The following is a 12300-nucleotide window of genomic DNA, read 5'->3' on the forward strand; positions in this document are numbered from 1 at the left end:
ATGATCTTTCTAATTTTGATGCCACATTAGGTTTTTGACCCAATTTCACAGTCCGATGAACACAGAAAATTATTTTGCGGTGGGGCATCCATGTACAATGGGAACATTCCTGTTTTTATCTGTATTAACGTATATTGCTGTGTTAGTGTCTACTCCTAATCTATGACATTTTGTATAGACCTGTCCAAGACTATGAAGCCTACTCTATATGCCTTAGGCTTATATGTGTTCATGGGTTGCTGCATCAGTCACATGTATCCTACATGCCTTTTGACTTACATCTACAATTAAGATTAGTGAATCATTGTTTTTTAGTTTTTGACCATTGATACATAGGAAATTCAGTCATATGATGTAATGAATGGGTCGAAAGTTTAAGGTCCACTGAATTTTTTTCGGGTTGAGAACATGTGTAATGGTATGAATATTTGATTATTAATTGTTGGTTGCTTAACGTCCAGTGGCAAATGTTTCATGCATGTCAGGAAGATAATAGGAATGAACTTTGTTTAATCCATTGTGGTATTCTTAGTGTAGTTTTAGTATACCAGCTGAACATTCATCTGCACACATTATACAGAACTTTTGATATTTGATGTTAGAATAGAATCAGCTGATACCAATTTTTAAGTCTTTGTTTTGGATAGGTCAGTGATTGAAACATTCCATTCAATTTTGCATGATCCATTCTGAATAAACATCAGAGTCAGCTTTCTATCACAGACTAGACTAGACTAGAAATATGTGGTACAAATGAAGTGATAACTTTTTATGGGTTTGATATTTATTTAAGCTCACTTTGACCTATAATTGTTTACTTTTTTATATATTGTGACTTGGATGGAGAGTTGTCTCATCGGAACTCATACCACATTTTGAAATTTATTTCCCTTGTGATTGAGATCATACCTGTTCATGTTTATGTTCATCAGAAAAAAATAATGCTCTTTATGCTAATCAATTCAATATTCTTTTGTCATATACTCTTGTATGTATACATTGTACATGTACATATGATTTTCTCAGCAATTTGTCAAAGTGAAGTAGAACTGTTTCTGGAAGCCTCACTTAATAACTTCAATCTTCTGAACTAATTTATGAGTGGCCTGTTTCACCTTTTTTTTAATACTTTAAAAGTAAATCTGTAAATAGTTATCAAAGGTACCAGGATTGTAAAAGTGATCCAAAAAATACCAAACAAAGAAAGTAAATACATTTATTTATTTTATTTATTTATTCAAAAATGTAGTATATAAATATGTATATTTCCACAAGTTCAATTATCCTCATTACATTTAAAGTGCATGATTCCTAGTTATTTGCTTAACACCCAGTAGTACATATTTCATGCATATTCCAGATGAGTAACAAATGTATATGAAGCAATAAATGAATTGTTACTATTTGTTATTTTTAAAAGACCACCATATATATTTGTACATTTTTTTTGTGCAACCATCATACATGTTTTATTTGTGTTCAATAGGTTTTTAATTAAATAAATATTAAGGTTGCATGAACTTACCAATGCAAGTATTCATGGTAAAAAATGTATTTGCATTTTATGAATGAATTCCCTTTAAAATCTTACTGTCTTAACTCAGAAATTGTTGTCAAAATATCTTTAAAATATTATTGTTTGTTATTTGATCTCAGACCTTCAAAGCCTCAGCAGCAATTGCAAGTTTACATAAAACAATAAACAATAAGAAACTTTTGTCATATTTAATTACAGGTTCACAACTCAAATGTTTTTACATGTAGAAAAAGTCTAAATTTTATTTACAAGCTTTTCAAGAACTGGTAAAATATCACTGACCAAAACCCTGTCCTTTTTCTTATTTTCATAGCATTGTCTTGACACTTCATACATAGAATTCGCAATGTCTATATCCCAGGATCCTGCTTTCATATCTAAATATTTAGTAATGTCAGTATCATCACAGTTCTCCAGAATATAACTTAACAGGTCACATTCTGATCGCTGTTCATCTAAAGGTGGAAGTCCCGTTAACAATTCCAGTAATACAACTCCAAACGCAAATGAGTCCAGCTTAGCAGAAATGTCAAACCTGGGGGCTTCAGGTGCCATGTAGGCTGAAGTACCTATTACAAGCTTGGTACTAACTGCCGTAGAAAATCCAGTGCCCGATGGTGCAAGTCTAACTGTAGCAAAATCACCCACTTTAGGTGAAAAGTTCTCATCTAACAGTATATTTGCACTTTTAATATCCCGATGAACCAGCTTGTTTGTATTCAAATACACTATTCCTTCTGCTGTTCCATGACTTATCTTCACACGCTGCTGCCATGAAAGGGGATCTGTATTGTGTAAGCAATATAACCGGTCTTCTAGTGATCCATTAGGCATGTATTGATAAACCAGACATTTTTGATAACCATCAATGGAGAAACCCAAGAAAGGAACTATGTTCTCATGACGATACTCAGAAAGAGTTTCTAACTCTGTCTGGAACTGTTTGGTCATCATGGCTTGGTATTGTGCATCAGGTTTAGAATCTTCATCAAACTTCAAAGCTTTTATGGCAACCTTGTAATCATTAGCAGGCAGTCCTAAATAAACTTTTCCAAACCCACCAGATCCAATTACTCTCCCACCTTCTTCTAAATTGCGGCCATCAAAATCATTTGTTATAAGACACAATGCTTTGTAAGAGAATTCTTGTGTTTTAGTTTGTGGCTGAATTACTGGTAAATTGTCTTTATTTTCTTTTGTATAGTTATCGGTATTTTTATGTTTGATTGTTGAATTTAGGGATATTCCAGCCATCGCATCATTTGATGGATAGACATCATATGACGGAATTCGGTGATACACAACATCATCTACAGAGCTTTGGGGTAGACTTTGTCCTGTTAACTCTGATATATCCTTATCTTTATTAAATTTCTTCTCATCTACACTGTCAATGTTTTGTGTTGGCGAGAAGGACGGAGGGTATGGTAGACTATCTGAATGAGACGAAAATGATGTAGCACTTGTTTTCCTTTGCACAGGATCTTGGCGCAAAATCTTCACAGACAAATAATCAGCAGCTGCATAAAGTTCTGCTTCAGTTAATGCCTTCAATAAGTGTTTAACTCGCGAATTTTGTGTTCCCCAGTCATCAATAATGCATTTTGTTGAACTGCCATTATTTTTATTGCCCCTTTCTTCAAACAATTTTACTTGCATTGATGAATATCTTTCTTGAAAATTTGGAGAATCCACTTTTTTGGGGACGTGGACTACGAACTTTTTCCATAGTTGATCTGGATCCAAGAGCGAACTTAGATATCTTTGCGTTGAGAAAGGTAAATCCCTGATATAAGTGTCATAATCTATCTTTTTTTCACGACTGTTTGTGGGCATTTTCTGTTTCAACAGCTTTTGTTCGCTTCAGTCAACAACACGGAAGTAAACGGGATTTTCCAGAAGTACGTCAGAGTATACTTTGTCCAATGAAATGATGTCTAAATTTAGAAAAAATTATTAATATTCGGACACAATTTCAGGTTATGCTTAGTTACAAATTCCGAATTAAGACGTAAGACTTCGACAATAAAAAGCGATAGCAAGGATTTGTAAAGAAGACAAATAGTAATTATTAATTTTTGAATATCACAGAGAAATACAGAAAAAACATAAAATGTCATGCTATAAATATAGTAAAAAAGAATTTGTGAATCCCGCAAAGCATGTATGAGGGTTTGGATGGGGTTAAATGATTAGAGAATAATGCCCTTAAAAAATGAAGATTAGAGAATAACGGGCAAAAAAAATAAAGATTAGAGAAATGCGTGGTCTAAAAATATAATGAATATTGAATGATTTATAAAAGAAAACACTAAAAGTTATTTGTTAACAGAATTTTCCCTTCTTAAAATTTAAAGAAAATGATCAAAATTATTGTAAAAATATAATAAAAGTGAAAACAAACTTGGTAAACCTTTTTAGGTTTCGTGATAACAGACTGACTTTTATCAGTGGCGGATCCAGAAGGGGTGATATAGGGCGTACGTCCCCCCTTTGCTCAGATTTTTTTTAAAATGATTAATCAGACTAGACTTCATGAACATGGTGAACTTTGCCATTTCCCGTGTACTACTATTTAATTTTTATACGACAATTCTTGACTTATAAAGATATTTTTCGCTGGAATTTACTGATTATCAAAGTCATGTGATTCGATATGGTGGAGTTGACCTGCAGTGCGTCTAATAAAACTTCTCTCAGTCATTTTGAAATTCAAATGACAGTAACACATTGCGTAGGCTGAGGATGACAATCATGACACCTTCAAAGCGACACAGGATTAAGCAAGAACATATTGACTTCTATTTCACTATTCCACCAAACAGAAAGTAATGCTCTATAGACTTTATTACACTCTCATGAAAAAAAGTTCCACAGCAATAGTATCTAACTATGGAAACATGTTTAACCACAAACGCCCTAGCCTATTTCAAAGTAATACTAGTATAGCTGAATAATGATCCCCAGTCAGTCATGTCAGTATAAGCTCTATATAGATTCAAAGTCGAAAGTACGAACCATTTGATTTGAGTAGACAGTCTTAGATATTTGAGAGAAAAATATCTTAACTCTGATTTATGCCTTCAACAAAAATTCTAGACGCAAAACAAAAATCTTGTCCACATTTTTGCTATTAGAAACGAAAATTCCTAACAGAAGGCATTAAATGAACATGATGAATAAAAGCAGGCATATTTTTTAGTGGCAGGGGTTTTCATATCTGACTGGAATGTCTGTTTCGCCGAACTGATATATATGGAACACTTTTTTCAAGACCAGACTGCAACCTGTCTGCTGGGTGTGGCCTTTATGTCTTCATTTGTCGGCCGGCATTCATAAATTTGTTGTCATTTCAGACTCATTCTTAACCTTTGATTGATTTGAACCCTTTACTTCCCTTAATGTTGTTGGGTGAAACATATCAACCAAACATTTGGATAAAAATTGCTTGTTTGTCTTTTTTAACTTGTGTCGGTCGTATTTCAAATTCAATCGAATAGCCCAGCGTATATCTTGTTAACAATAAGAACTCTGTGAGGTTATTCTAACTTAACTTACAACAAACATGCGAGAATTTTGCATGCCTTTGTTTTACTGACAAATCACACATTAAATGTATCAGTAGATAGCTCTTGGATCCATACTATCATTTTATGATAGATATTAATAGGGAGATACAGCATCTAAAATGGCCAACCCTTACACCTTACCAGCAACTACAAAATGTGCATGCCCCACGCCAGAAACCGTTTATGTTTTTAGTCTTAAAAAGGGGCCATAAAAAAAATTGTGCCTCGCTCCGCTCGGCTATCTTTACAAACTACGGCCCACTTTCAATAACCTGAATCCGACCCTGTTTATAGCTGACTATGCAGTTGGCTTTTGCTCATTCTTGAATGCAGTACAGTGACCTATAGTTGTTAATTTCTGTGTCATTTGGTCTCTTTGAAGAGTTGTCTTATTGAATTACACCACATCTTTTTATATGTAGTCAAAATCACTGGAAAGAACTGATGAGAACTTGGACTTATTACTACTTCAAGGAACTAGCACTCTAATCATGCAGAACAATACACATCAACATGTCATTGTTGAGAAACAAATGAAAGCCTTGCTGTTGTTTGAAAATCACCGTTCTCATGCATTTAAAAGAATGTTTTTTACTTTTATTAAAGATTAAAGAAAACTGGGGAAAAAATTAGAGAATATTGCGTAAAAATCACTTTTAAAGAATAGACTTATTTTTTGAAGATTAGAGAAAAAAGGGGTGAAAATTAAATGTTTACAGAATAACAGACCCCCCCATTCAGACCCTCATGTATGATGTATGAAAAAAAATTCTTCGAAAATTAAAATCACGAAGACGACAGCTAAATAAATTTGCACGGTAGGCTAATGACAACACATCATAGTAAATATATGCATTTTACAATCGAATTATTGGAAATAATTTTGAAAATAGAATGATATTGACTGTGTACATTGACTATACAGAGCCATATAAATAATACACATATTACATGTTTCTGGACTATTAAGATTATAAAAAACCGGTTATTTTCTAAAGTGAACATTGATTGGTTAAATATTTCTCAGTGTGATTGAATTTGTTTGATAGCATTTTGGTCATGACTGTTTGTCTCTAATATTTAATTAACTGTGCATTTGTATTCAGATATCGCAGATCAAATTTATTCGTTCTTTGTGTAATCATACGTTTTTTGATTGAGTTAAGTCTGCTAATTGATATTTTATCGTATGTTTTTATATGTTGTGATGTTATGCTATTGTTTCAGAAAAAGGGAGAAGGTTTGGGCCCATTAAAACGTTTAATCCCGCTGCAAATGTTTGCACCTGTCCTAAGTCAGGAATCTGATGTACAGTAGTTGTCGTTTGTTTATGTAATATATACGTGTTTCTCGTTTCTCGTTTTGTTTATATAGATTAGACCGTTGGTTTTCCCGTTTGAAAGGTTTTACACTAGTAATTTTGGGGCCCTTTATAGCTTGTTGTTCGGTGTGAGCCAAGGCTCCGTGTTGAAGGCCGTACTTTAACCTATAATGGTTTAATTTTAAATTGTTATTTGGATGGAGAGTTGTCTCATTGGCACTCACACCACATCTTCCTATATCTATATACAATACGATGGTAAATGACAATGTAAAGTAGTGTTCATTTAAAAGAATTGTTAACATTGTAATATCAATGAGGTTGAAGATATATCTTAAGGCGGTATGGGTGTCTTTCGCCATCTTGGATTGTAAAAAGCAGCGAATCTAAGGTCCAGATTTTCAATCAAGTTAGCAAAATTTGATGCAGGAATGCAGATAACTAATGTGAATTCGCATTTAAAAGAACAAATTTATATAAGTTTGTAACTTATAAATATTATTATCTGTACAAGTGTTGATATGTTCTGCTTGAATTTAAATATTTTCAAATTGGCATTTTAAGGGGAGGTAACTCCGAAATAGTGCATCTTCTGAAGGAATCTACCTGGAATTTTGCTATATTTTTTTTTTTATTTCAGCCGAAATAAAAACCGCACGGCGACCCTATCTTTTCTTTTGATATTCTCAAAGCATTTAAAAAAAAACCTATCTTCTCGTATTTTATTTTACAATTCTATCATTTAGTTTAGCTTCTAATAACATAATAGTGCTTTTTCCTCTATAATCCATACAAATTATGTCATTTTTTCACGACCTGTAGCTTGAGAAAATGCTAGGACTCATATACACTGAACATATATTCTAATATGCCATGCTTCTGTCGCTTTGTAAGCAACACCGTGATGAAATTCTTGATATATTTATACTTAGCACAGACTCAGAGATATACATAATAATGGATGTTACAATATACCTCCCACGTAAACCCACATGTATTACACCCTAATTGCATACGCTTTGTCGCTTTTATTGTTTTAACAATTTCAATTAAAAGAGACAAAATAACTTATATTCTTATTGGGATACATAATAAAAAAGGATGAATTCCGGCACAAAAAATCGGAGAAATCAACAAAATCAAAATAAAATAAAATTCCGCGAAAGTCTATTATTTTTTTTGGCGTATTTAAGTCAAACTTTAATAGCAGATGATAGCAGGGTCATGACAACACCAGACCAAAGACATAAAAAGGCCTCAAAATCACATCTCAAAACAGTGATAGTATCCGCATAGAAAAGGATTGTTTTTCAACGGGTAACAAAAAAAAAAATCCAACATTTTAAGCACCAATTAAGTAATGTACAAAAAACCATGATAGACCAGTTTATAAATTATCTTTGTTTTTTCTACAACTATATTGTGTGAAATTTATCTATTTCAATGTCCAGTTGTCCAAATCTTCCGGGTTAAAAATGCCTTTAACGCTTATGAGTGTTATAGATTACTTGTTATTAGGAAACATAACGGAATTAGGCCGTTGGGTGTTGTTCACCTACTTGGAAATATCCATCATGTACTAAATTTTACTTTAAAAACTATAACATGCAGAGTGACAACCCGATTCCTGTTTCACATGTATATATTTAGAGATCATTTAGATACTTAGAATATCACCAAGAAAGGCTGGTAACGGGAGGGATTGTGCTTCATATTCTTTGGATGAAGACATAATCTTTCAATCAGTTTAATTGAGGTCTGGAGCTGACATGTCAGTTACTGCTAGCAGTGCTTTGTTTATTTATGCATGATTATCATTTTGTTGAGTTTCTTTTGTTACATATTCTGACATCGGAGTGTTATCGTATTTTCTTCATTGGCTAGAGGTATAGGAGGTGTTGATATCTCAAAAAATGTTTAACCCCGCCGCATTTTTGCGCCTGTCCCAAGTCAGGAGCCTTTGGCCGTTGTTAGTATTGTGTCATTTATAATTATCTTAGTTGCTTTAATTTATATATTTCGGAGTTGAGTGTTAGTGACGTCTATTGTGACTGAACTAGTACACAATAGTTAAGGGGCCAGATGAAGAACGCCTCCGAGTGCAACATTTTCTCATTGAATACCCAATGGTGGCCTCCTGCTGTTGTCCGCTCTCTGGTCAGGTTGTTGTCTTTGACACATTCCCAATTTTCATTTTTAATGGTATGGATGAATTTGGACGAATTTCTTGTTATTTAATGACATTATAACCGGTAGTGAAGTTGAAAACCTTTAAATTTTAACACTTTTACCCATTATTCAAATTAGTTGTGTTACTTTCAACGATCGTGACGTTCATTTGGTATCGTGCAAGAAATTTTTAGTTTGATCATTCAACGGCAATAAGGTTAGGAGTCATTGTCTCTCTACTCGAATATATACAATATTCTTGCTACCATTAACATGCAAATATACATTTATCATAACTACATTACAGATACGTCAAAGTTACTCTTAGTTAGATTTACCAATAGTCTTCATATCTATATTTGACCTATTATGGGCCCCTTTCTTCATATCTATATTTGACTTACTATGGGCCCCTTTCTTCATATCTATATTTGACTTACTATGGGCCCCTTTCTTCATATCTATATTTGACTTACTATGGGCCCCTTTTGGTCATATGTGTATTGATCTTCACTCCTTACAATACTTATACATACATGGCTTTCAAATAAATTTTAAAGTAATATGTTGTATGCATTCCAGGTGAAGGTAAAAAAAACGCTGCTGACATATACTTCTAAAAGAGAGGCGAAAGATATAAAAGGGACATCAAGCTCGGAAGCTCGAAAGTAGAAAATAAACTGACAGCGCTATGGTTCAAAAAGAAAAAGATCAACAGACAAACAACAATACCGAAAACACAATATAGAAAACTAAAGTCTGAAGAACACGAACTTCACAAAAAAGTGGGATTGATCTCCGGTGTTTTGGAAGAGCTAGAAGATCCTGCTCAACATGTAACACCCGTCTTGTAAATTCAATAAAATATATGTTGGTATGGTATATCAAATGTTAAGGCATCATACAATATAGCATTCCAGTCATACCCAATTTTACAAATATTCACTTGTTGATATTCGAGAACTCTTTTATGGTGTTAAATTGTCTGTTTAATACTTTAACCAAAGAAGATGTTTGAAAACAGTAATTAGTTTTTAACTTTATGTTGCTCTGTTGGACCTGTCGATTGCTACTTTTGTTACCTAGACTATCATATCGTATATCAGTAACAATGGCGCTTCACCAAACCAGATTTGGAACAGCATCAATAATATGTTGATATTGTTTAATGATGATTGAGAGTTTTCTTTTTTATTTATGTATGATTGAAGGTAAAGAGTGTAAAAATTTACTTCAGTCTAACAGGTTTCTGCTATGATCAACAAAAGCCAGATATTTCGGCTCCATCTCTCTCTGATTCCGACTGTCTACCTGACGCCATGTACAAAAATTAAAGAGTAATTAAAAAGATCTACCTTTAACGTTTGTCTCTATTTAAATAATCAAACATTTCTCATGTCTGAGAAATGTTATAAATTCTCAAATCGTTTTTATGAATTTTATTCTGTCTCTGTACATTTTAGATAATGGATATTCGTTAATATGGTTATTTTTGTTCCCAAAGAATATGAATTGCTGTGATCCACAGAAGGTAGGAATATTAATTAACTTTATAAGTATATCATATCATTCTTTATTTAGATAAGTAAAATTTTAAGAGGACGTAACTACAGGAAGAAAAGTTTCCAATATCATGAAACAATTTCAAACTTATTTAAGAATCTTTTTGTCAATGAATTTTATTTTCCTTTAACTTCACAAATGACAATCATCACCATTTTCCATATAACGAATGTCTGAATGATGATTTCTCTATAAGTTTTTATCTCCTTTCGGGTTTATTCAGTACGGATATTGACCCTATACATAACTTGCTAAGATACATGCGTAATCAGTGATAGCAGCAAATTAAAACCGAGGGAACAAGTCCAATATTATAATTAGATAACGATATTTCAATAGTTTAGATAACTGCAGATATTTTTTGTCGAAAATTTCCGGGGAAAGGAGGTGTGTGTGTGTGTGTGTGTGGGGGGGGGGGGGGGGGGGGGGTGTAAAATATTACTTTGGCCAATCTCCTTCTAGTTTGTTCAATAGTCACAAAACTAACGTAACCGCTTCTACCCACTTCTTGATCTCTTGTATGAGAACTTTCCACTTTCATCCCCTTTATTTGCTAAATTAGTATGAACGCAACCTGTATTTCACCCATTTTTTTTTCAAAATTTCAAGTTTTTTTCAAATCAGCAGTGCACATACTTATCTTAGTCCGCAATCGTAACTTTGTGTCATATTGCATAATATTGACTGTGTGCTGATGATTAAATAGTACACACCTATTTTGTACAAATAAGAAGATGGGTATGAGTGACAATGATACAACTCTCCACTAAAGTCACAATGTGTTAAAAGTAAACCGATTCTAACAGGAAAAACAACATTCAATAGATATAGGAGGATGTGGTAGGATTGCCAATAAGACAAGTCAAGTCTATATAATAAACGAGAAACCCTTATGAACCACATCGCCAAACGACAACCAGCGAACAACAGGCCCCTGACTTAGGACAGGTGCAAACGAATGCAGAAGGTTTTTTACTTTACAATGGTTTCCAGTATAAAACATGTTTTACACTGCATATATAATTTTATTTCAGAAAATGATTAACAAAAATACCGAACTCAAAGCGGAAAATTCAAAATACTTTAAAACTTACAAAATCAAACGCTATCGAAAAATGGCTCTATTCATAAGCGACGAAATGGAGAGAAAAAAATAACGAGACTCTAAGCGTTTTGGGCCGAGTAAAAACTATGTTTGGCACACATATTACAGCCATCTGAAGTAATATAGTTGTGTTGATAAGTTGCCCTTCCTTAGGCTTTTTTGAACCAACACAATTGACTATCCATAAATGTCTACATTTAATTTAGATGTCAGCTGTTACAGTAACACGTGCACGTGATTTGCACGCACGTCGTACTTTATTTGGCCTTTTAACTTTTTTCAATTCGAGCACCACTGATGATTTTAGACGAAACGCGCGTCTGGCGCAAATACAAAATTTCAATCCCGATATCTATGATGAGTTTATTTCGTATTTTAATAATCTGGAGTTGTCTCGCTTTTCTTTTCCACTAAATGATTTTTTAATCGTAATTACTTTTCTTTTATTTGAAGTTTTCTGTTATTTGATCCTTTCCATGTTTTTGTTATGTGTGCCGCCAGTGAGCATACTATATGTAGCCAATTCGTCCCTCTGATTATTTATATATCAAAGTTAACAAACAAACTAAATAATAAAACCTACCATAATATTGTAATTAAAAGTAAAGAGTCATCACCCGTTACTAAGTACTGTAACTATTTCTAAAAATTACGATAGGAAGGTGTCAATTTGAAATTTTGGTCCCTCTCCCTAGCGGCGACAGACTGATTGTAGAGTTTATTGGTACTTATATGTATATAGCTGGTTAATCAAATAACCAGGATAAAAAAATATACAAAATTTGTAAGTACATTTAATTCTTCCGTATAGATAGAACAAATTATATCATTAAAACAAATAGAATAGTAAATTGTAATACATATATTAAGCATTCGGAAAACATTTAAAAGAAATAATTGGATCTAACGTAAAACATAAAATACTAAATGTCCGATATTGTGGTGCCACCTACTTACAAATATAGTTGCATTACTTACCTTAATTTACATTTTAAGGCATCTGCTTCATATCAGTTTTAAAGTTATGGATTGCTCA

The 12300-nt window shown here is 33.0% G+C and overlaps 2 protein-coding genes across 4 annotated transcripts in view; one reads left to right on the forward strand and one right to left on the reverse strand.

Annotated features, from left to right (window-relative positions):
• Positions 1 to 1710: 1710 nt before the first annotated feature.
• On the reverse strand, positions 1711 to 3456 carry LOC134710299 (interleukin-1 receptor-associated kinase 4-like). Its single transcript, XM_063570604.1, has one exon. The coding sequence runs from the start codon at positions 3371 to 3373 to the stop codon at positions 1772 to 1774; it is 1602 nt and encodes a 533-aa protein (XP_063426674.1). The 5' UTR covers positions 3374 to 3456; the 3' UTR covers positions 1711 to 1771.
• Positions 3457 to 10088: 6632 nt separating this feature from the next.
• LOC134710301 (chordin-like protein 1) overlaps positions 10089 to 12300 on the forward strand; it is a 53040-nt gene continuing 50828 nt past the window's right edge. For all 3 annotated transcript variants that reach the window (XM_063570605.1, XM_063570607.1, XM_063570606.1), the window contains exon 1: positions 10089 to 10127. In XM_063570605.1, the coding sequence (XP_063426675.1) occupies positions 10104 to 10127 (24 nt within the window). In that variant the 5' untranslated portion in view covers positions 10089 to 10103. The remainder of the gene's footprint in view (positions 10128 to 12300) is intronic.

The sequence above is a fragment of the Mytilus trossulus genome, chromosome 3, assembly GCF_036588685.1.
Source record: "Mytilus trossulus isolate FHL-02 chromosome 3, PNRI_Mtr1.1.1.hap1, whole genome shotgun sequence".
NCBI lineage: Eukaryota > Metazoa > Mollusca > Bivalvia > Mytilida > Mytilidae > Mytilus > Mytilus trossulus.